The sequence below is a fragment of the Saccopteryx leptura genome, chromosome 5, assembly GCF_036850995.1.
Source record: "Saccopteryx leptura isolate mSacLep1 chromosome 5, mSacLep1_pri_phased_curated, whole genome shotgun sequence".
Taxonomy (NCBI): Eukaryota; Metazoa; Chordata; class Mammalia; order Chiroptera; family Emballonuridae; genus Saccopteryx; species Saccopteryx leptura.
In genome coordinates this window covers 219,545,081-219,568,740 of record NC_089507.1, presented here as the reverse complement: position 1 = coordinate 219,568,740, position 23,660 = coordinate 219,545,081, and the positions used below count along the sequence as shown (strand labels likewise).

The 23,660-nt window shown below is 56.5% G+C and overlaps 1 protein-coding gene across 2 annotated transcripts; it reads right to left on the bottom strand.

Moving 5' to 3' along the window:
• Window positions 1-765: 765 nt before the first annotated feature.
• LSM14B (LSM family member 14B) lies at window positions 766-11,789 on the bottom strand. Of its 2 annotated transcripts, XM_066384309.1 has the most exons (10): window positions 11,455-11,789; window positions 9,305-9,468; window positions 8,324-8,453; window positions 7,421-7,537; window positions 5,279-5,449; window positions 4,972-5,049; window positions 4,653-4,814; window positions 4,217-4,364; window positions 2,291-2,475; window positions 766-1,843 (listed from the first exon to the last, which is right to left on the bottom strand). In XM_066384309.1, exons 1-9 carry the CDS (start codon window positions 11,579-11,581, stop codon window positions 2,304-2,306), a joined length of 1,269 nt encoding a protein of 422 aa, XP_066240406.1. In that variant the 5' UTR covers window positions 11,582-11,789; the 3' UTR covers window positions 766-1,843; window positions 2,291-2,303. The 2 variants fall into 2 exon arrangements, with proteins under 2 accessions (XP_066240406.1, XP_066240407.1); XM_066384310.1 differs by lacking the exon at window positions 7,421-7,537.
• Window positions 11,790-23,660: the final 11,871 nt, after the last annotated feature.

The window sequence follows — 23,660 nt, the reverse complement described above, 5'->3', positions numbered from 1 at the left end:
TTACCTAAGAAAAAGGAGTCAAGGGGCCCAGATACGTCAGTTCAGCGTAAAACAGGTGCTTGTCAGGATGGTTTTCAGGTCAGGACTCTCTAACAGCAAGTTGAGTCACAGGTGGGAACTAGGACTGACCTATGTTCAGACTCTTTAAAGAAAATACCTGTTTAATCCAACTGCCGAATCACCTAACTAGTTTCAGATCCATGCTCTGGCTGCCTGAACGTAACATGTACACCGTGGACGGTTGTTTTATTGGTTGAGGATGTTAGTTGACAAGAAAATGGAAGGCTGCCAAGAATTTGTGAAATGGTGAATGCCAGCCAAGCCAGATATCCGAAGCCTGCTGCCTGGTGTTGCTCTGACCGGATCACAGGCAAGATACCAAGAGAGGACATACACAGCTGACCAATGGGCTTCATCCTCTGAAGTCACTTCCCAAGTCACCCAGAAAGCCGGCGCAGTGGAGGGGATGCTCTGGAATCTGAAGCCAGCCCTGTCTGCTCTGTGTGGTCCCTGGGCCCAGACCTGTAAAAAGCTTCTGAGGAGAAGAATATGGACACACACCCAGAGCCTGCGGTTAGGGGTCCGTGGGCCAAGGGGCCATTTCTGAAGCAGGTTCACCGGTGGACCGAATTCTGAGGATCTGCACCAGGAAAGCAGAGTTGCTCCTGCCAGGAGGGCCCAGTGACCGGCCGCTGGCTGACCAGTTCGAGGCCTGCCAGCAGCTGTGCAGGGACACCATGGCAGACGGGAGGGGATGCAGGCAGAGAAGTTGGAAAGTTTGCGTGTTTATTTTAATTACAATTTACATTACTCCAACAGAGCGGCCCCGTTGCTACGTTCTAATTCTCAGCCATCAAGTCTACAAAAATAAACCCAAGCTTTTACAGTAACTTAATATGTAATCGAAGTCTTTACAGCTACTTAGGGGTGTAGTTACCAAGGCGCTATGTCCACCGCGATGCTCTGTCATTAGAGGGGCGCATGCGTGCACTAAGGTGACCCCCTTACTCATGCAACAATTTATAGCCCACCTCCCGCCACCCACCTAAAAAATAAATATTTACAACTCAAGAGGAAAATGCTCTCTGTCAGCTGAGTTTGCAAAAAAGACTGGCTCATTTCCAAGTAGGTGAGGTGCAAACAGTGGCCAGAGTCCAACAGTGACTGGCCAGGTCAGGGGCAGACAGGGCAGAGGACAGGGACACCGCCTGCACCCCAGCTCCTGTGGAAGCCAGGCTCTGAGCAACAACTGGCTCCCTTGCTGCTGGTGTTCAGGGCCCTCTTGTGCTTCTGAGAGTGCCCCAACCTCAACACAGTCACTCGGACATCAGGTGGTCTGTCTGCTCGTACAACATGATCTGTGGGACCCCCCCTTTCCCTGCCTGGGCCCCTCCAACCCCACACCCCCCCAGGGCTGGCCCTGCCTGGCCCCTGAGACCCTATCAGTGGCAGTGGAGGTACCAGGCCAGCAACACCAGAGCCAGCTGGGTGACAGAGCTGTACCTGGCAGCCACACGGCCAAAGGAAATTTGGTTCCATTTTAAAGTCAAAGTTGTCAAAAAAAAAAAAGAAAAAGGGAAAACAAAAAACTGAGGATCAAGCCTCCACTCTAGAAACCTTTCTGCAAAACACCAAAACCTTAGACTAGACAGCATAACTGAGCAGGAAAGATTTAGACCTCAGAGGTCGCCCTAAACAACTCTCCGAAAACAAGCGGTTCTAACTCAGACCACATCCAAATTCTGACGTCCAAAACAAAAGCAGTGACCAGTGACCGATGCCCGTCTGCCGGGAAGTGCAGCGTCCTCACTCAGCGCCCGTCTGCTGCTGTCTCGGCAGGAGCCTGCAGGAGGGCACACCACCACGTGAGCGCCGTGCGCACCCCCAGGTCAGGCCAGGGCTCCCCAGACCGCCCGTCTCAGCCCACCAGGGAAGTCACTTGCATACATGCCACAGGAGGCAGCTCCGAGCCCCACCCACCAGCTGGGACAGTCGGCATCACCCACTCACTACCCAGACCCTGAAGGGCACACCAGTCACCAGGAGCCTTGTCAGGAAGGCAGGGCCACCCTGTGTCAAGACCTTGGCTTGTCACAAGCTGTCCTGCTGGCCCCACTGGAGTGACAAGCACCAAGCCCTCCCGCACAGAAACCACTTTGATGGCCCTAAGAGCCCCCCGGTGAGTCGGGCGGTCAGGGCCCTCAGCTACAAGCTCTTCCTGATAAAGTTCCCTGGCTGGGTCCCTGTGTCCCCCCACCCTCCCTCAGAGGACCTGAGGGGACCCGCTCACCTCTGGCTGCTCCTCACACCCTGCCAGTCCCGGCTCTGTGGGCAGCTGGGTTGCGCCGGGTGGAGCCGCTGCCCCTACCCCCTCGTAACCCACCCCGGAATCCACGGCCACGAAGAAACCTTCCTGAGACCCCAAAGGTCTCCGTGTTGAGCTTCCTCTCCTCGGCCCAGGTGGTCCGCCTGGAACTGAACCAGACAAAGGCTGGAGACTGACTGCACAGGCCCCCACCACACATTCCCCAGCCCAGAAGGGCAGCTGGTCACCATGTTCCTGGAGCCCTTCAGGGGTGACCCAAGCCAGCTTGCCGCCCGAGGACACCCAGCACTACAGGTGCTCCCAGCCACGTTTCCAACCAGCCCTCTTCCTCCCTGGACTGGGCGCTGGGCACACACCTCACACCTCTGTCACCTACACACGGGGAGCAAACGACACTAGTGTGCCCCAAAGAAGCCTCCCTCCCTGCTTGCTAGGCCCAGGGCCAAGACTGGAAGCGGATTACGGATCCCACCATACAGGCTTCTACCAGGTGAGGAAGGGCCGGGACTAGGTGGGCAGGCCCACCCCCTAAAAGCACCTCTGGCTTCTGCTTCGGGGAGGGGGCAGCGGCAGGCACTGCCCTGGCCCTACTGCTCCCCTGGGCACCCAGCGAGGACCACTAGGACCATGTCTGTTCACAACCCTCCTTTAAAGAACAGCAGCAGGGCCTGACCAGGCGGTGCAGTGGATAGAACGTCGGACTGGGATGCGGAGGACTCAGGTTCAAGACCCCGAGGTCACCAGCTTGGACCCAAGGTCACTGGCTTGAGCAAGGGGCTACTCGGTCTGCTGAAGGCCTCTGGTCAAGGCACACATGAGAAAGCAATCAATGAACAACTAAGGTGTTGCAATGAAAAACTAATGATTGATGCTTCTCGTCTCTCTCTGTTCCTGTTTGTCCCTGTCTATCCCTCTCTCTGACTCTGTCACCAGAAAAAATAAAAGAGAAACAGCAGCTGCGGCTCAGCTGTGCGTGGAGGCCAACAGCTGGCTCTCCTCACACCTGCCAGCCCGTTTTCACACCAGTTCTGAAGCCACGCCCCCCCAGGAACCTGGAAGACTGGGAGGTGGCTACCTGCAGGAACAATCACCCAAAACCCACATGGTATCTACGGTTGGCTGGAGCCTGGGCTCCCAGCCTGGCAGCTCCCGGCAGCACTGAGTAAAAGCCAGCGTGACCTACAAACCCTGTGAGGGCGACCCCATCTTTGTCGTTTCTCTCTGAACCGCTGCGGTCACTGAGCCTGAGACAGCTGGGAGGCCTCAGCACTAGCTCGTCCCCAGCCCGCCGGCCACCCCTCTTCTCCCCGATGCACTATCTCCCGTGTGTGTCTCTTCCTGCTCACCCACCTCCTCTGCCCCCAGCTTGCTATGTGGCATGCCCTGTGCTCAGCAGTGTGCCGCGCAGTTTGCAGAGTAGACGGACCTCGGTTTCTATAGCCTGCCTGCTCTGGACACTGCGATGGTCTAGCTCGCTAACAGGGTAACACCAGAGCACCAGCTGCCCAGCGCTACAGACAAGAGGACACGCAGGTCCGGCCTCGAGCCCTCAGATGAAAAGCACCCACAGCGCCTCACGCCCGACACTTGGGCCAGCTGTCTCAGGGTGTCCCCTGGGGACCAGCTAGCCGTAACGGGGAGGGTGGAGGAGCCGGGAGGGCAGTGGGGAGGGGCCTCGAGAAGGCCCCTCAGGTGCCGTGGCTGCCAGGCCTCCCATGCGGCCCCCACTCTGACAAAAGACTGGAGCAGGACCCTCAGAGATCTCCCCAACCTTGAGATCGAGTGTGGCCCCAAGATAGAGCCCCAGTCCCGGAAATTTGAGACAGTGTGCGTGTGTGTGACTTCCCACCAGCTGACCAGGGCCCTGCCCAGTCTCTCTGGCCTCCCAACCTGGTCTTGAGTTCAGAGGAGATGTTGTCGAAGAAGGACTTGGACTTGTCATAGTAGCAGTTAGGCCCCAGGTGGTCCTCCTCGGCAGGGGCCTCGTCACTCTGGGTCCCGACCGCGGGGTCCTCCTCCCCCTTCTCGGCTCGCTCATCTGCACAGAGACAGGTCCCTGAGCGGCTGGAGGCAGACACAGCTCGTGTCCTGGGGGTCCTCCCCCGCCACCAGCAGCTGACGGCTCTGCACCGAGTTCCAGTCCAGCCTGCTGGTCTTGCCTGCATGAGCCGCACTGTCCCCGACAGGACACGTTTCACTACCCACAGGTGGCCCGGCTCCCACGCCAGCCCTCACCCCACCCCACCTGACAGCACCAGCTGTCCTGCCTTCCACCCCTTCTGTGGACACTTCTTGGCAAACGGAGCAATTTCCACATGACTCAAACCTTTGAAATTCAGTTTCTTCTTAAACTCTTTGTCCAGCTCCTCTCGGTTGAACTGGGCGTTTGCACTCTCGAAATCGAAGTCGCCCTCAAACTTGATCGTGTTCTCCTTGACGTTTGTTGGGCGGCTCTGCCCTCGGGAGCGATTCCTCGTCCGCCTGTTCCCTGTGAGGAGAAGCCACAGTCATGGCTGACGAGCCACAGACGACAGAGGTCTGGACAGAGCGCCCCAGAGCCCCTGGAACCGCTCCCACAGAGCAGACGGCGAGGGGCGGGCGGAGCGCGGGGCCGGCTGGGGGCCCAGCAGGGGCAGCGCTGTTACCTGATCTCCTCCTCGGGGGCCTCCTGTTCTCGTCGTTGACCTGCCCGGCCGTCTGCACAGCAGCCGCCTGAGCAACATCTAAGTGCAAAGGGGGACAGTAAGGCAAGCGCCTGCGAGGACAGAAGCTGGGGACAGAAGCAGGCGGCACCACTCAGGGGACCAGCCGCAGGGGCTGCCCTGAGAAGCACGCGGGGTGTGTGGGGGGGGTGCCTGTTTACAAAGCCCCCTGCGGCAGGGAGCGAGGGCGAGAGTGAGGGGAGCGAGAGCGAGGGGAGGGAGGGCGCCGCCCCCGGGGGGCTTCCAGTACCGCTGGCGCTCTTGCCGCTGGTCGGGGCCGGACGCCCATTGAGCTGCACCCCCACGGGACCCTTGCTGCCGGGTAACAGCTTTTTGGTACTCAGGTTATCGAGAGAGCCCGTCTGAACAGCCTGCTCCACCATGGGGCTCTTGCCGACAGAGACAGATGGGAAAGCAGCTCCTGTGTTGGGGAGGAAAGGCGGTTGGAAATAGAAAAGGAAGAGCTCCCCACCCCCGCAGACATCTCTCTTCGGGCAGCACATCCGGCGGGGAGAGGCAACCACCCAGAGAGGGTCTACCTAACCCAGGCAAAGCCCCTCAGCAGGCCACCCCCTCTGCGCAACAGCCCAACAGGAAGGCCAGCTCAGCCCAGGGAGTCCTGAGCCCCAGGCTCCGTGTCAGGAAACCCTACGGAGGAAAAACACCTAGCCACAGCGGGCGCCTCCTGGGAGGTCTAGAAATGACTTCCCGAAAGCCACACACACTCTGACCCCATGGGGGCTTGGCAGTCCCAAGTAGGGGTGCATTCTCGGTCTGAAAATTTGTTCCACGCTGGTCTGTGCCGAGCATGAACCAATCCAGCCTGAGACTGTCCAGAGAATGCCGCAGGAACAAGCCACTCACGTCAGGGTCTAGAGTGCTGTCGTGTCTGTGTAAGACGTGATAAAAGCGGAAACGAGGAAAGAGCGCTGACCACAGAGCAGCCCAGCCGCAGAGCCCTCTGGAGGACAGGCTCAGAGGGAGACACAGAGGCTTCCCAGCCTGCCCTTGGCAACGGGCTGCGCTCCCAACCCCAACGGAGCAGAGCACAGGACACGAACACTCAGAAACCCAGCCTCACAGAGAGTCCTCTGAAACCAGAAGGGGCCAGAGGGCTGTGGGTCTACTCCCCTCCTGCCCAGTCCTGGGACTGTGGGTGGACATACACGGAGGTCTGAGACAGAAGAGGCCAGCCCTAACCTTGGGGCAGCCCAGGACGAGTGGAGATCGCGAATTTCAGCTGCAATAGAAATTGTGGTGACAAATTCCTCGTAACCAGACGAAAGTACTCCCAGGACCGACTGAACAGCCTTGTCACTGGCACCTGCAGTGTCCCCATGATGGGCACTGCCCCAAAGCACTTCCTTGGCCTGTCACCTCACCCAGCACAGTCTTCCCTGAGCATCACAGCTCCTGACTGCTTCCACCGAGTAATGACATGGGACAAGAACCTTGGACCCATCTGCTGTCTGACACTTGCCCAAGCCCTTAAACCACCTTGCCTGAGAGTGGCTTTTCAGGGTCCTAGGAAAAACGGAGTGTCTAGAGCAGGGTGCTTCAACTGAAGGTCTGCAAAGGAGCTAACCACCTTGATGTTGTACGCTATTCACAGACTCAATAATTACAGCCGCTACCGCCTTCATACAACATCAAGGCGCTTAACTCTTCCGTGGACAGGCCACTGAAAAACACTGGTCTAGAGTCACAGGTGAGTGGAAGAAAGCATCCCTCCTTGGTAACTCAGCTCACTGGTGCACATGCAGGAAACATGCAAAGCGCAGACTGACCAGCGCTATCCTGGACCGATCCTCCACCACGGTGCAGGCAGACCTGTCTCCAGTCACACACAGGATCTCAGACCTCGGGCAGTGGGTGAAGAAGCAACGCCAGGCAAGCACCAGAAACCCCAGGGGCCACCACGGGCAGACAGGTGGAGCACGCCAACACTAATGAGCCGGTTATCAGGCCCGCCCTGCTCACCTGTCAACAGCTTGTACCAACCACCCGAGGCCCATGTGGACGGGGGAGGAGTGTGCCACAGGCCAGAGCGGCATGCGAGCTGCCCAGCAGGCTCCCCCCGGGGGTCTTCCCCAGCGTCCAGACCACACCAGAACCCGAAAACGCAGGGGCACGGCCCTCTGTGCAGAGGACACTGCCCGCGTGTGGCAGTCACAGAACAGGTCAAAGCAGACCCCGGGCCCAGCAACAGCAAACGAGCACTCCCTGGTCTCGCTAACCCTCCTTTAGAATGGGCGCTGCGGAGTCAGGACCGTGTGCCCCGCCAGAGACTCGGCTCAGCAGGGCCGGCGGCAGCACTGTCACTCTGATCTGCAGTCGACCCCCTCGCTCTCCACACGGCAGACAGTGTGCAGCTCTCCCAGACTGCCGTTACCCTTGGAAGTGAGCTGGTGTGGCTCTGAGGACATGTCAGGCTCTGACACGGGCTGTGGAGATGGAGAGGAGCTAGGGCTGGAGGCTGCGGCTGAGGCCGGAGGGCTCACCAGCTTCTCTAGAAGGAGAGAGAGAAGAAAGAGCATACAGGAAGGGCGCAGATGAGTACCAGGAAACTGGCCGTGTGTTCAGCAGGCGTGGAAAGAGCCAGGCGTCTCCAGGACACTCTGCTCACACACACCTAGTCTGGAAACGGAGCCAGGCTGAGGAGGGCACCACCACCCCAGAAGCAGCAGAGACAGCAGGACTTTCAGAAGCAAGGCCCCCACAGCACCGCTGAGGGCCTGATCACACCCCATCGCCAGAGCAGGAGCCAGGTGGGCTAAGGCGGCCACTCCACGGTCTGACTGCGTCGCAAACTCTGGCCCGCACCAGGCGGACCCTCGCTCTACGTGTGTGGGGTAGTCTCCTTCCAGGGCTATTCCCCCTGGAGAACACTGGGTTTCTGAGCAAGGCCCGGGCAGGACACTGAAGGAGGAGCCGCCTGTGGGGCTGCTGCCTTCAAACTCCACGTTCACAGGCTCAGGCATGTGCAGCGGTCAGACACACTGGGAGCACACCTGGCACTAACCAGGGCTTTGAAGCAAAGGGACCCCGGCCTCCCCCCAGACCTAGACAGACACCCCAATGAACGTGGATTTGGGTCCATCTGCTGTAAAACTCAGACCGCTGCCCCCCTTACTTAGTGAGTAGTCACTGCACGTTCCAGCATGTGAAGCTGCACTGGGTCTTGTACTGAGTGTGCCCTACAGGCTGGATTTGACAAGAACACAGTATCCCCCACCAGGAGCTGAGGCCCACTTCCTGGAGGTCACAGCGCAACCTCGCAGACAGGGTTACTCACCTAGACCCAGGGAAGCGGCGTACTGCTGGCTGAGCAGAGAGCTGGCGGCCAGCTGGCTGTAGGGCGGCATCCCTCTGAAGGGGCTGTAAGGCACGTGGGGCTGGAAGGAGGAGCCCGAGCCCAGGGAGGACTGCGCACGGGGACAGACACACGGGTGAGAGCAGCACAGGGCCTTCCGGTCGCCCTGACCAGAGCGCCCTGTTCAGAGCGCACCTGCCGGCCTGGCGCTCAGGGGGGTGAGCTCCCAGCTGCCTCTTCCACATTCCGCCCCCGCTCCACCTGTTCAGATAATTCTCACTTGAACTTCTTCTAACTAATGAAGCCTTTGGGTGGCTCCCCACGGCCTGTCAGCAGGTAGCACAGGCTCTGCAAGAGGCCAGACGAGCCACCCTGGGCGCAGCCCTGTCCTCGACAGGAGGGACCAGAGCAGTGGCGGGGAATGACCGAAGGTCCCCAGGCACCCCGTTTCCTCAGGTGCACTCGGAGGCTTCTCCTCCTGCAGTGTGAGCTCCAGAGGAGCCTAACTCTTAGTTTACAAGTCAAGAAAGCATTATTCTGGGCAAAACACACTATAACAGAGCAGGCAGACTTAGTGTCCTATATACCACTGCAATCTAACATCTGGGCAGAGTTAAGAGAATAATCTCTACTACTGTCCCTGCTAGCACCACATGCCACTCACACCACACCACTGGGACTTTAGACTGACCCAACCAGAAACTACGGATAATGCAATTCCCAGAGTGCACCTACCCCCTTGTGTCTGTCCACTCATCTCTTCCTCTCTCCCTCGCCATCTGACACTGACACACACACAGTGTCTCACTCTAAACACACTACTGTGTGCTGTGGGAACTAAAACTTTCCACAGCAATACCAACAGCCTGGATAAAAATTAAACAACTTTTATTAAAAAGTCATTTCTCGAGTTGGTCACTCTGGCCACACAGGGGACAGCAGCAGGAGGGGCCACACACTCACTTGGACAATGGCGGGGTCCTGAGGGAGTGCGTGCTGAGCTTTGGGAGGTTCACACACTGTGATATCTTTGATGTCACTTCCCCGGAAAATGATGTACTCATAAATCTCCTCTCTTGGAGGAGCAGGCCTATCTGTGGGACGGTCTTCAGTACCAAAGGATCTCACTTAAAGCAAGAAAAACCCACATTAGTTGTCATCCTTACCCAAGTGCACTCAATAATTTAACCCTCTGGTGCTGCAGCCCCTGCCCTGGGTGCCACCCACAACCCAGTGCTGGGCTTGACCTTTCCCCTATCCCCCCCCAATTTTCAATGGAAAACACCCACAAGACCCTAGTTGGCAAAGCTCCAAAAAAGTTCTGGGTCACAAAGAACACAAGGCACAAGCCCTGTGCCTGGCGGTCCCCCGAAGCTCGGTGTTCCCAGGGGTGAGGACTGAAGGCAGTCTGCTTGCAGAACCCCCCCAACCCTTCACATCTAACTCGGCAGATTAAAAGCACCACAGCTGATTTTACCGGGAACCTCACAGCACTGTCACCCTGGGCACCCCGTTTTCTTAGGAGAGAAACTAATAGACTGACAGCCTCCTCGGCCCCTCTACCCACGAGCAGCCTGGGAGGAGGCCTCACAGAAACAATAGAAAAAGGGGACCGGCTTCAGTCTTGGGAGGAACTCCTTGACTCCACGCAGCAGGAGACCACTCAAGCCTCTCCTCCTCAGCTCTCTGGGGCACCCGCTACCTAACCTGAGCACAACTCCTGCTGCGGGCCAGGGGCTACTCTGGATCTCAGTTTCTCCAACACGGGTGTCATGTCACATGTAGTCCACTGCCCCGGATACAGAAGAGCATGAACCGCCTTCCCCAGGAAGCGCAGACTACCAGAAAACCCGAGCACCAGGCTTTACAAGGAGACGAGCCCGTAACCCTGGGGTCCCCGCGACGCCGCCTGTGGTCTGCCTTGACCAAGGCCTAGCGTGGTACCCCTGCCCTAGCGAGACCCATCACACAAGCAGGGCTTCTGCAGACCCCGCCGCGCTCAGCACTTCTGCACTTCCCTGGAAGAGGCAGAGAAAGGACACTCGCGTCTCCCCTGGAGCGTGTACTCGAGACAAAGAAAACTTTGCGGCCACCTCCTGCCACCTTCCCGAGTGTCCCAGAGCCTCGGGGTGGCTCCCAGCGCGCACCGGGAGTGTCCCTTCACTAAGGGGGTACACCCCAGACTGGACGTCCGGGCTCGGGTCGGCCCGCGCTTTAACCGGGGTCACCCGGCTGCCGGCGCCGCTACCCTGGCTGGCAGGCAGGCGGCTCGGCCGCCAAGACGCGGTGTTTGTTCAGGCTCAAGGCCCCCGGCTGCCTAATAGATTCCAGAAAGGCTCGCGGGAGCCGGGTTTTCTCGCCCCCCCCCCCAGCCTTCTGGGGAGGCCCCTCTGGAGCCTCAAGCCCCTCGCCCCTCGCCCCGCCCCGCCCCCGCAGGGACCAGGCTCCCGGCGCCAGCTGTGCCCCCTCCAGCAGGTGGGGAGGAGGAAGCAGCCCAGCCACGACCCCCACCTGCAGAGACGGGCTCCGCCGGGGCGGGGGGCGGGGCGGCGCCGCCGCGGGACCCGGACCCGCCCCACCTCCATCCACACCCCAAGGCGGGGGCCGGGCGCACACAATAAGGCCGGGGCTGGGGGAGACCATTGTCCCGGGAGAGCCCGGGGGGCGGGGTGGAGACCGGAGAAGGAGAAAGAAGGTTCCCGCGGGTGGGGCCGACGAGGGGCGCCTGGGGGTGGAAGCGCAGGGAGGGGGCCGGCGGGGGCCCCGAGTGGGGGCGCAGAGAGGGGGCCGGCGGGGGTCCCGAGTGGGGGCGCAGGGAGGGGACCGGCGGGGACCCCGAGTGGGGGCGCAGGGAGGGGGCCGGCGGGGGCCTCGAGTGGGGGCGCAGGGAGGGGGCCGGCGGGGGGCGCCTGGGGGTGGAAGCGCAGGGAGGGGGCTGGCGGGGACCCCGGTGGGGGTGGGGCGCAGGGAGGGGGCCGGCGGGGACCCCGGTGGGGGTGGGGCGCAGGGAGGGGGCCGGCGGGGACCCCGGTGGGGGCGGGGGCGCAGGGAGGGGGCCCCCGGTGGGGGTGGGGGTGGGGGTGGGGCGGCGCGCCAGCGGGCGGGGCCGCTACCTTTGGCGAGCGCCACGGTGGAGTTGTCCGTGTCGATCGTGTACAGGATGCCCTCGTAACGGATCTGCGCCTTGGAGATGAGGCTGATCTTGCTGCCCAAGTACGGAGTGCCCGACGAGCCGCTCATGGCGACGGCCGCCCGTCCGGCCGGGCCTGGCCTGGCCCGCTGGCCTCCGGCGCTGTCGCCGCGCGGTCGCCTGGCCGTCCGCTCCGCCTCCGCGCCTCCTTACCGCCGCCCGCGGGGGGCCGGCGCGAGGACCAGCGAGAGCGAAAGGCGGCGTGCGTCCGGGGTCTCCGAGGGAAGCGCGGGGGAGGAGGGGCCGCAGCAGCCTCATCCGGGGCCTGGGCCGCCACGCCCCGCCCGGCACGCTCGTCGCCCATTGGCTCACTGCGCTGGCCTTCCTTTAAATATGTTTGCGTCACCGCCCCGGAGGCGGGCCCACGCTCCGCGCCTGCGCAGCGAAGCCCCAGCAGCCCGAGCAGGTTTTTTCCCTCTCCCCCTCCTCAACTCTCCGCCTCCTCCTAGGTCGGCTCCCGGCGGGCCCCGCGCGGGATGGGAGCACGAGACCTGGCGGGCGGGGCTGGAGGAGGGGTGGGAATCGGGCGGGGCGGAGCGCGCGTGCGCCGGGCGGGGACGGAGCTCTAAACCCCGCCCCCCACGCGTGCCGGCTCCGCCCCGACCCAGCGTCTTGAGTTTCCAGATTCGGTGCCCCCTGCCTCAGTTTCCCTTCTGCAGAAGCTTGCCCATCCAGTTTCCCCCTCCCTGGCCCGGAAGGTCGTCCAGCTGGGGTGCATCCCGACCCTCCCGTCCCCCAGTAACGGCAGGCCGGGGTTTCTGTCCTAGGGGTTGTAGCCTGGGTTGGGGGGGGCGGGGGGTCCTTGTCCCGCTGGGTCAGTTAGGGCTGGGGCTGGGTCCCTGTCCTGGGGAGTTATGCCAGGGTGGGGGTGGTCCCTGTCCTGACGAGTGACTCGTTGGGTGGGATGGGTTTTACCCTGCGAGGGGGCCAAGGAGAGAGGCGGCGTCCGAGTCCTGGGCGTGTATGGAGGCGGGCGCCCTTGGGGCGTGGGGACGGGGGCGGTGCAGCAGTTGCTGCTGGTAACGAGCACTTCCGGCGTGTCAAATCACTAAATATAAGGAGCTGAGCGCGTCTTCTTTAACCCTGACCCTCCTCCAAACCTGCTGTGGCGTTCCCTGTCCTTAAAATAAATTCCACCCGCCACCAGGGCCTCAAAGCCCCGCCTGACCTGACCTGGCCGGCCTGCCAGCCGCCTTGCCCGGCTGCCCCGAGGCCAGGCCGGGCCCCGGGATGTGAAGTGGAGGACGGGGCCGCCGCGGGTCAGCACCGACCGTCTTCCCCGCCCCGCGCTCGGCTCCGTTACTGACTGTGTGTGTGTGTGTGTGTGTGTGTGTGTGTGTGTGTGTGTCTGCTTCTCTCTTGACCGTGCACGTCAGATCAGGGACCACTGTTGGGTCCTGGAAAAAAACAACTTAGTGAGCGGTGACCAGTATCTTATAAAAATAAAACAATGAAATTTAAAACATCCGAGTCTCCCGCCTAGAAGAGTGCCTTGTGAAGTGAAGTGGTTCTTTTACTTAAACATAGTATTTAAGTGGGTACTTGCTCAAGATGTGAAATGTATTTCTTTTTTCTTTTTAGATTTTATTTATTGATCTGAGAGAGAGAGAGAGAGAGAGAGAGAAAGAAGCAGGGAGGGGGAGCCGGAAGCAACAACTCGGTAGTGGTTGTTAGTAGTAGTCGTCGTTGTTGCTTCTCATATGTGCTGGGCTTGCCAGGGCCTCAAAGCTATGGCCTCAGCATGCCAGGTTCACACTTGATCCACTGTGCCATCACAGGTTAGGTGTGAAATGTATTTCTTTGTGTCACTGCCAGAGAGAAAAGGGAAAGCCGCTGGCAGAGAACTTACCCACCAAGCAAGGTAGGCATTCTGCCTCCCCCTTTTCCAGGACAGTGGGGGGAGGGCTGGCGCCTGCCCTTTGTGGGCCCCTGCTCCCACCAGCACCCAGCGACATCCAGGAAGAGAACAGTAATGGGTTTGAGAAAAGGGAGAATTAGAAGAGAAAATGGAAAAGTCTGCAAAATTTATCTGCCCAAAAGGGACTTGTACATTCCAGAATCACTTCTTGGCTCCAGGGAAATCATGCTGGCAGGCATGGGGGTGGGGGGCTGCATAGTTAGCCCTGTGCCAACAACAGAGATCAGTGACCTGCGACCTCCCTCTGCACACAGCACAACCTCCCCCAGGGGCATGTGTCTGGAGTAGGTAGGAGCTGCCCCAGGTCTCCCCAGCAACTCACATCCACCTTACTGCCCCCACGTTCAGGTCCAGAGCACGACTTGCCCAAGGTCAAGGAATCTCTGCCTCCTCACACCTCGGGCGTCTGAAGACACACCCGCTAGTGTGTGTTAGGGGTAGGGCTGTATCCACTAACAGAAGCTGATCCAGAGCCCCAGGACCAGGGTGGGATAGGTACAGTTCCCAGAGACCTCCCAGAGCTCACTGGGCTCTTGGGTGGGGGTGCAGCTGGGTGGCTCCCTGAGGACATTAACCGCAGTGCAAATACCTAAGCAGAACAGGGGCTAAAAATACCCACGGTGCACAGGTCCAGGAATGCCAGCCCTGCCTGCCGTTCATTCCGTGGTGTCCTGCCCAGAGTGGAGGACTCTTGCGAAAGGTCTGAAAACGGGAACAGTTGGGCCAGGACCTAAACTTGACCCAGGAGCCAGTTGGTGTGGCCTGTGTTCCAAGCAGGGGGACACCTGCCTGGCACCTCCACCTTAAACAGCTCTTCTGGGCCCTGGCCAGATAACTCAAGTTTATGAGAGCATCGTTCTGATAACTGGAAGGTTGTGGTTTCAATCCCCAGTCAGGGCTCACCCATGAAGGCATGGACAAGTGGAACAACAAACCGATCGACATTTCTCTCTCTCTCTCTCTCTCTCTCTCTCTCTCTCTAAAGTCACTAAGTAAATTTTAAAAAAGGAAAAAGTAGTTGTGCCTGCGTGGACCCGGGACCCCGCCCTGGCTGCCACCATTAGTAGCTGGGGTCACATGGCCCGTGTCCTGCAGGTGAGGGGCACATCACAGGAAACCATTCTGTGGACAACTTCAGAAGGAAGAACCATCTGACCATTGATTTCACAGGTATCATTGCTTAGTCGTAGCGAAACAGAACCGGCCAGTTGATTCGAAGAAACATTCATAGTAAGTGGTATGCAAACGGCACAAATCAAGGCCGTGGTCTGAAGTGTAGGAAAAACTGAGCTAGTGAGGCGGGACCTGGCCTGTCACCTCCTCTCCTCCGGAACCTGGCATGAGGAGGGGCAGACGTCCAGCTGGGAGGCTTGGGAGGGAGCAAAGGGATTTACAGTGGGCGGGGCTGGGAGGTCAGGGCTAGCTTTGAAGGTGTCGGAAGGAGGTCAGCAGGCTGGGAAAGAGGTTGGGAGGCCCAGGGACGGTGGTTCAGGGCCTCTGACCTAAGCTGCCTGTGGCCCTGGGTCAAGACAGGAAGGAGGGCGGAGCTGGCCTCACGGGGCAGGAATGGTCCCCCAGGTCCGACCTGTTTTCTGAATCCTGCTGAGATCCACCTGCTGCAGCACAGGGCCTGCAGCTTCCTGCCCCTCAGATCCCGTCCTCTTTCTTTCCCTCCCCCCTTCTCGGCTTTTCTCTCTCTACTTCCTCTCTCTCTCTTTCCTATCCCCTTCTCCTCCCTCCCCCCTTCTCGGCTTTTCTCTCTCTACTTCCTCTTTCTCTTTCCTATCCCCTTCTCCTCCCTCCTCCCTTTGTCCTCCCCTGCTCTCCCCACCCCACCCCTCCTCTGTGCTTGTCCCCCACGTGGCTTCTCCTGGGCGGGGTGCAGCTGGCAGCTGGGATGTGGGAGGCCAGCAGCTCAGGGTGTCTCCAGCCCACCCCCACCACCCTGTGATCTCCTCCACCACCGGCCTCAGGTTCTGGCACGGAGCCACCTCCTGGACCTTGCCTCCTGGTGGTCCCCAAGTGGAGAAGGGAAAGGATGACAGTAGTCACCACAGCCACAGTGAGCACTGGGGAGGAAGTGGGATGGGGTGGGGGTATGCGCACCAGGAATGTGGGGCCCTGAGTGTTGCCCCCGAGCACACTGCCCCGCCCACTTGGGGTTGTTTTTATTTATCAATAAAAGATCATTCTGAAGACCGAAGGGCGATTTGGATGGTTCCTGCACCGTGGGCCCCAATGGAAAGTTCTGGGGCCACTGTGCGAGTGAGTAGACCTCAGCAGCACAGAGGGTGGCGGGAATCCCAGGGTGGCCGGCACAGGCAGCCTGTTCGATGTCAGGATGGCAGTCCCCTGGGCCTGATGGCTGGGAGGGGCTTGGGGTGGGGGGCTTGGGGCCAGCCGTGGGTGCTGGTTACTCAGGTGCACACATTCCATTTGGGAAGGTCCATCAAGCCAAACACTCATGGGCTGAGCGCTTTTATGCACCTGCACATTAGTTACACTTGGAGCCAATTGTTTCATTCTTGCTAAGTAGCGATGACAGCCAGTGTGTACCGAGCTCCACTCCGTGCCGGCCCCAGTGTAGCCGGGCCACACCAAACCCCTTTCCAGTCCTGGGAGGCGGGTTCTGCACTTCACAGGTGAGGCAGCCAGCAGGTGCTCACTCAAGGCTACACAGCCGGCAAGTAGCAGGGCCAGGGCTCTAAGGAGAGTTTCTGCCTGCTGACCTGGACACCCGGGCCAGGGCTCTTAGGGGAGTTTTTGCCTGCTGACTTGGACACCCGGCCTTGCAGCACTCAGCACTTTGGGACCAGCAGCGACGGTGGCCCCAGACACAAATGGTCCTGAGGCTGGAGCTGGGCACTGAGGGAGGCAGTGAGTGGAGAGCCTCCTTCCTTGCATTCTGTCCTCTCTCAACCCCATGCAAAGGATGCAGGATGCGTCCTAGGGAGTTGCCATGGGAACCCGGAGGATGCAAACTCCCAGGCTGGGCACCTGTCTTGGTGCCTGTCCAGTGGTATGTGAGTGCCTGTCCAGCGGAGCTGCAACCCCAGAGTGAAGTCCTCGACATAAAGTAGTGGTGGAGGCCAGGAGGAACGGCCCAGGTCCCCTAGAGCCTGTCCTCACCTGACTGTCCAGTCCCACAGGTAGGTACCCCCTTTTCCATTTTGGTGGTCTATGCTGGCTGAACCTGTTAGCTCCTCTGGGGGTACAGCCCCTCTCCTCCCGGATTGGCCCGTCTGTGTGGTGACTTCACTCGGGTTACAAGTCCGCTTGCCTGGGCAGGGTGTGGGGACAGCTCCAGAGATGCACCTGTTGTCTGGTGGGGGAGAGAATGTTACATTGTTCCCCCAGGGAGGCGTGGGCGGCTCTTGACGGGGAGGTGCCGGCCCGTCTACAGGCTCAGACGGTTCAGAGGTGTCCGAGGAGGAGTCCGACTCTGCACACACATGCTCAAGTCCCCGTCCCCTGGGGGTCCCGGGCTCCCAATGAGGACGCTGACAGTTGGCGTGTAACTAACTGTCAAATGCAGCTGAGCACTCAACAGTCTTTGAAGTTCAGCCGCTGTGGCTCTTGCATCTGGATTTGAACTTGAGTTTTCCTGCTCTTGCGCCTACAGATGAGGGCCCCTTTGAAGCGGCTGCTGAGACTTGGGGCTCTCCTCTCAGTTTTCAATTGCTTGTTAATTGCCCTCCGCTGGCCAGCCTGTCATTCTCGTCTGGATATCAATGGGGCTCAGTTAACACCTCCAGGCCATTATCCCTCCCTCTTCGACTTTCTAAACAACTGCCCTCTCCGCTGTCTCCTCCACCAGCGCCTGCCTGTCCTAAGTCATCCCCAGGGAGGGTGTCAGCGACCGGGCCTGGCCCGCCAGACTGTGGGCACTCCTTCCGTCGGGCTCTGGGTCTCCTCACTGACCTGGCACAAACCCATTTACTGCTTGCTTGCTTGGACCACCTGACTCCTTGGACCCCTCAGCTCCTTCTGTCTCCGAGAAGCAGGTGCTGAGGTGGAAGTTGGGAAGGCAAAAGTTTTCTTGAAGAGTCACACCTTCTAGAGGTAAAAAAAAAAAAAGTGGGAGCGGGAGCATGATTGGGCAAGAAAGACCATGACCAATGAAGTGTGCCAGTCCAGCAGGCATCTCCAGAGTGCACAACGGGGGAGAGAAAGAGAGAGAAAGAGAGAGAGAGAGAGAGAGAGAGAGACATAGATTTGTTGTTCCACTTATTTATGCTCTTGTTGGTCGATTCTTGCGTGTGCCCTGACTGGGGATCGCACCTAAAACTTGGGTGTATGGGGACGATGCTCTAACCAACCGAACGAGGGCTGTAACCCACACATTTTTATGTTGCATTTTCAGTGACATGGTGTTCCAAATACTTTCAGATTTCCCTTTGATGTTCTTGGCTCGCGGGTTATTTAGCTATTTCCAAATAATTGGGATTTTCATAGGTATCTTGTTGATTTTCATTTAATTGCAAACATAGCCAAAGAACATATTTTGTGTGATTTCTGTCTTTTCACATTTACTGAGAACTGTTTTATTTGTGTTTTTATTTTTTTCCTGAGAGAGAGAGAGAGAGACAGGAAAGGAGAGAAACGAGAAGCATCAACTTGTAACTGCGTCATTTTAGTTGTTCATTGATTGCTTTTCCTATGTGCTGTGACTGGAAGGAGGCCCCAAGCAGAGCCAGTGACCCCTTGTTCAAGCCAGCAACCTGGGGCTTCAAGCCGGTGACCATGGGATTATGTTGATGGTCCCACGCTCAAACTGGTGACCCTACCTCAAGCTGGTGAGCCTGCGCTCAAGCCAGCAACCTTGGTATTTTGAACCTGGGACCTCAGCATCCCAGGTCGATGCTCTTATCCACTGCGTCACCACCAGTCAGGCCAACGAAAACTGGTTTTATGGCCTAGCACTTTGTCCTGCTGAATGTACTATGTGCACCGGACAAGGATGTCTGTCTTGTTTGGAAAACACGAGGTCAAACAGATTGTAGTGTTATTCACATCGTTTGTGTCCTGACTTTTTTTTTCTTTTTTGCCATTGTTGAGAGATGGCTGTTAAAAATCTCCCAACAATGGTTGTTGAATTATCCATTTCGCTGTTTAATTCTGTCCATTTTTGCTTCATGTATCTGAAAACGGTTAGGGTTTCTGTCTTCTTGATGAGTTACCATGCTTCATGATAGTGTTCTGTGTGGAAAGGCGGTTGTATCCGATGTTAATATAGTCTCTCCAGCCTTCTTAGGCTCACTGTTTGCATAATGAGGTTAGTTCGAGCTAAAGTGCCATCCTGATATCCCGAGGTTGCGGGTTCCGTGTAAGAATCAATCAGTGGCCTGACCTGTGGTGGCGCAGTGGATAAAGCGTCGACCTGGAAACGCTGAGGTTGCCGGTTCAAAACCCTGGGCTTGCCCGGTCAAGGCACATATGGGAGTTGATGCTTCCTGTTCCTCCCCCTCCTTCTCTCTCTTTCTCTCTCTCCTCTCTCTAAAATGAATAAATAATTTAAAAAATAAAATGTCATTATTCACCCTCATTTCTCGAGATAGTTGGGCACTCTACACATGGGTCGACGCCTTCCACACTTTGAGGATGTTGTCCCACTACCTCTGGCCTGCACCGTTTCTGGCGAGAAGCTCAGTGATGGGTACCTCGTTCCCTGCAGGGCCTGTGCTGTTTTTCTGTGGCTGCTTTTAATATTCTTTTCTCTTTATATGTGGTTTCCACAATCTGACTTTGATGTGCCTATGCATGAGTTTCTTTCTCTCTCTCTTTCTCTCTTTTTCTTTCTTTCTTTCTTTCTTTTTGGATTAAAATTTTTTTTCCCCATTGATTTCAGAGAGAGAGAGAGAGAGAGAAGCATCAACTCACTGTTCTACTTAGTTGTGTACTTAGTGACTGCTTCTCACGCGTGCCCTGATGGACTGGGGATTGAACTCGCAGCCTTTACGCACTGGGATGGGGCTGTATCCGAGGCACCAACCTGCCCAGGCTGTGTACCTCTTTGAATATATCTTCATGGAGGGTCTGGGTCTTCTTAGGTATGTAAATGTATGTCTTGCACCCATTATAGCCAACTCCAGCCATTATTTCTTTGAATACTTTTTCCTGCCTCATTCTCCGTTCTTTCCCTTTGCCCGTTTTGTGCTGTCAAGCGCACAGATGTAGATATTTTCATGTTGGCCCAGAACCCCCTCGGAATCTCTCTTTTTTATGTGTGTATTTTTCCGAAGTGAGAAGCAAGGAAGCAGTCAGACAGACTCCCGTCTGCGCCGACCGGGATCCACCCAGCATGCCCACCAGGGGGCAGTGCTCTGCCCATCTGGGTCGTTGCTCCGTTGCAACCGGAGCCATTCTAGTGCCTGAGGCAGAGGCCATGGAGCCATCCCCAGCGCCCAGGCCAACTTTGCTCCAATGGAGCATCGGCTGCGGGAGGGGAAGAGAGAGACAGAGAGGAAGGAGGGGGGGAAGAGTGGAGAACCAGATGGGCGCTTCTCCTGTGTGCCCTGGCTGGGAATCGAACCCGGGACTTCCACAATCAAACCTGGTGGCTGATGCTCTGCAGCTGAGCCAACCGGCCAGGGTCCTCCTCAGGCTCTCTTATTGTATCCTGCACTTTCTTTTTCCGATGGACATATCTTCAAGTTCATTTTTTTTTCCTCCCTCTGTCATTCCACTCTTCTATTAGGCCCATTCAGTTAACTTTATTATTATTATTTTAAATTTTTTTTCAGGCTTGGCCGTTTTTTTTTTTTTATAGGGACAGAGAGTCAGAGAGAGGGACAGACAGACAGGAACAGAGAGAGATGAGAAGCATTAATTATCAGTTTCTTGTTGCAACACCTTAGTTGTTCATTGATTGCTTTCTCATATGTGCCTTGACCGCGGGCCTTCAGCAGACCGAGTAACTCCTTGCTCAAGCCAGCGACCTTGGGTCCAAGCTGGTGAGCTTTGCTCAAACCAGATGAGCCCGTGCTCAAGCTGGCGACCTCGGGGTCTTGAACCTGCGTCCTTCCTCATCCCAGTCTAATGCTCTATCCGCTGCGCCACCGCCTGGTCAGGCTTTTTTTATATTTTAATTCATTTTGGAGGGGGAGAGAGAGAGAGAGAGAGAGAGAGTGAGAGAGAGAGAGGAGGCATCAACTCCTATATGTGCCTTGACCAGACAAGTGCAGGGTTTCAAACTGGTGACCTCTGTTCCAGGTTGATGCTTCATCCACTGAGCCACCACAGGTCAGACCTTAACTTTATATTTATAATACTCTAATTTTTAGCCCTGGATGGATAGCTAAGTTGGTTACAGCACTGTCCTGAAGTACAGAGGTTGCTGGTTCGATCCCCGGTCAGGGCACTTACAGGAACAGATCAATGTTTCTGTCTCTCTCCGCCGCCCCTTCCACTCTCACTAAAATCAATAAATAAAATTAAAAACAGCCTGACCAGGCGGTGGCACAGTGGATAGAGCGTCGGACTGGGATGCAGAAGACCCGGGTTCGAGACCCCGAGGTCGCCAGCTTGAGCGTGGGCTCATCTGGTTTGAGCAAAAAGCCCACCAGCTTGAACCCAAGATCGCTGGCTCCAGGAAGGGGTTACTCGGTCTGCTGAAGGCCCACAGTCAAGGCACATATGAGAAAGCAATCAATGAACAACTAAGGTGTCGCAACGAAAAACTGATGATTGATGCTTCTCATCTCTCTCTGTTCCTGTCTATCTATCCCTCTCTCTGACTCACTCTCTGTCTCTGTAAAAAATAAATAAATTAAAAAAAATTAAAAACAAATACTCTAATTTTTAGCACTAGAATTTCCACTTCTTAAGAGATAGTTTCTAGTTCTCTGTTGTGATTTCTTAAAAATCTTTTTACCTGTTAAAGGCATATTTCCCTTTACATGAGTAATTATAGCTATAATAATTACAAGCTTTATTTGCTAATTTCATCATCTGGGTTATGTTAGGGATTCTTCTCTATTACTTTTTTCTTTCTTTTGATAATGGCTTTTATTTTTTTGTATACTAAGTAATCTTGAATTGTATCCTGAGTGTTGTGTTATATTGTGTCGATGTTGGATTCTCTAATATGAACTCAGAGAATGCTGATTTTATTATCTTTGTGTTCCTGTTAGCACAAGGCAGCTGACTTGGGGCTCAGGCTGTAAACGCTGTCCCTTGTACGGGAGCTCAGCTCTTTACCAGGATTCTTTATTCTTTTTTTTAATTATTTTATTGATTTTAGAGAGAGGAGAGAAAGAGAGAAGGGGAGAGGTAGAACAGGATGCACCATCTCATAGTGGTTACTTGTCAAAGGTGCCTTGACGGGGCAAGCCCAGGGTTTCGAACTGGCAACTTTAGCGTTCCAGGTCGACGCTTTATCCACTGTGCCACCACAGGTCAGGCTCACCAGAGTTCTTTTTGGAGGTGTAGGCCTAGTTTACAAACAGAACTTGGGGCTCCCCTTCTCCAACTGGTCCCCTCTGAGATACTCCCTTCCTTTCCAGAGGGTGTCATTGCCCCAACTGAGTCTCTCTAGCTCTTAGGGCCAGAGGGTGGCAGAGGATGTTTGCTTGGTGGATGTAGCGTCTGCCCTTTGTGGTAGGAGTGTGGCTGTGAGGACAGGCAGCTCCCCAGCGGCCCCTGCCTCCAGGTGCTGACTCCGCCGGTCACCCACCTGCCTGTGCTTACCCTGGCCGCGGCAAGGGCTGTCTTGGATTTTGTCCAGAGTTCACAGTCTCTCTGGGGACGGGCAGCTCCACAGCAGTTTACACCCCGCACTGGAAACGGAAGCCCACCTCGTTGATTTCTGTAAAAAAATATCAACACTGCCTGACCTGTGGTGGCACAGTGGATAAAAGCATCGACCTGGAACGCTGAGGTCGCTGGTTCAAAACCCCGGGCTTGCCTGGTCAAGGCACATATGGGAGTTGATGATTCCATGATTCCTGCTCCTTCCCCCTTCTCTCTCTCCTCTCTCTCTAAAAAAAAAAAAAAGAAAAAAAAAAAAAAAAGAAAAAAAAAAAATCAACACCAAAAACCCCTTTGGGATCTTAAAATCCCTGTTGCACTGAACTTGTAGGTTGTGCTGGGAGAAGCGACATTGTTACAATATTGAATCCTCTGAATCTTGGCCTTGGGATACCCTTCCATGTGTTTATATTTTCTGTAATTTCTCTGAATCACATTTTACGGTTTTGTGTCTATAGATCTTATGCGCTTGTTAGTCTTATACCAAGCTGTTTTTTTTTAAAAAATGATTTTAATTATTTCTTTTAGAGAGAGGCAGGAAACAAGAGACAGAGAGCTAGGAATATCAAGCCGTTCCTGTATGTAGTCTGACTGGGGATTGAACTGGCAACCTCTGTGCTGAGTTATCCAGCTGGGCCAAATGGCGTCATTTTAAAAGTTTAAATTTGGGCCCTGGCCGGTTGGCTCAGTGGTAGAGCGTCAGCCTGGTGTGCAGAAGTCCCGGGTTCAATTCCCGGCCAGGGCACACAGGAGAAGCGCCCATCTGCTTCTCCACCCCTCCCCCTCTCCTTCCTCTCTGTCTCTCTCTTCCCCTCCCGCAGCCAAGGCTCCATTGGAGCAAAGATGGCCCGGGCGCTGGGGATAGCTCTGTGGCCTCTGCCTCAGGTGCTAGAGTGGCTCTGGTCGCAACAGAGCGAAGTCCGGGATGGGCAGAGCATCGCCCCCCTGGTGGGCGTGCCAGGTGGATCCCGGTCAGGCGCATGCGGGTGTCTGTCTGACTGTCTCCCCGTTTCCAGCTTCAGAAAAATACAAAAAAAAAAAAAAAAAAAAGTTTAAATTTGTACATCCGAACTGCCATCAAATGGTCCATGCCTATTATTTTAGATTTAGATATTCTCTCCAAATTACTGATGCTAACTAACCATACAAACGTTACCGGCGATAAACTAATGACGGTTGGTACGTTTCCCCGGGCCACCGGCAAGAAAGCTGAAGGTTTTTGGGGACAGGGGCTTGGGTTTATAGTAACTGAGCACTGTAGCTGAGTGAGGGGCCATCTACGTTAGGCATTCACCATAGCAACAAGCAATTCTAAGAAACCCACACGAGGAGCGTCACGGCTTTGAAAAGTGGAGCCTGGCGGTCTCACGCCTTTCCCGGTAAGGGTGGGGGGGGGAGAGGGGGGCTCAAGATGTCATCAGGTCGTGAGAGGACTCACTTTGTAGCAAGCATCTGGCTTGCAC

What these genes read in the sequence shown, in the direction of transcription:
- LSM14B (XM_066384309.1), bottom strand. Translation starts at nt 11,581, where the DNA reads ATGAGCGGCTCGTCGGGCACTCCGTACTTGGGCAGCAAGATCAGCCTC. An exon ending in CGCCGCTTCCCTGGGTCTAG is followed by an intron (nt 7,538 to 8,323) that starts GTGAGTAACCCT and finishes CTCTCCTTCTAG; the next exon opens with AGAAGCTGGTGAGCCCTCCG. An exon ending in GCCCCCGAGGAGGAGATCAG is followed by an intron (nt 4,815 to 4,971) that starts GTAACAGCGCTG and finishes TTCTCCTCACAG; the next exon opens with GGAACAGGCGGACGAGGAAT.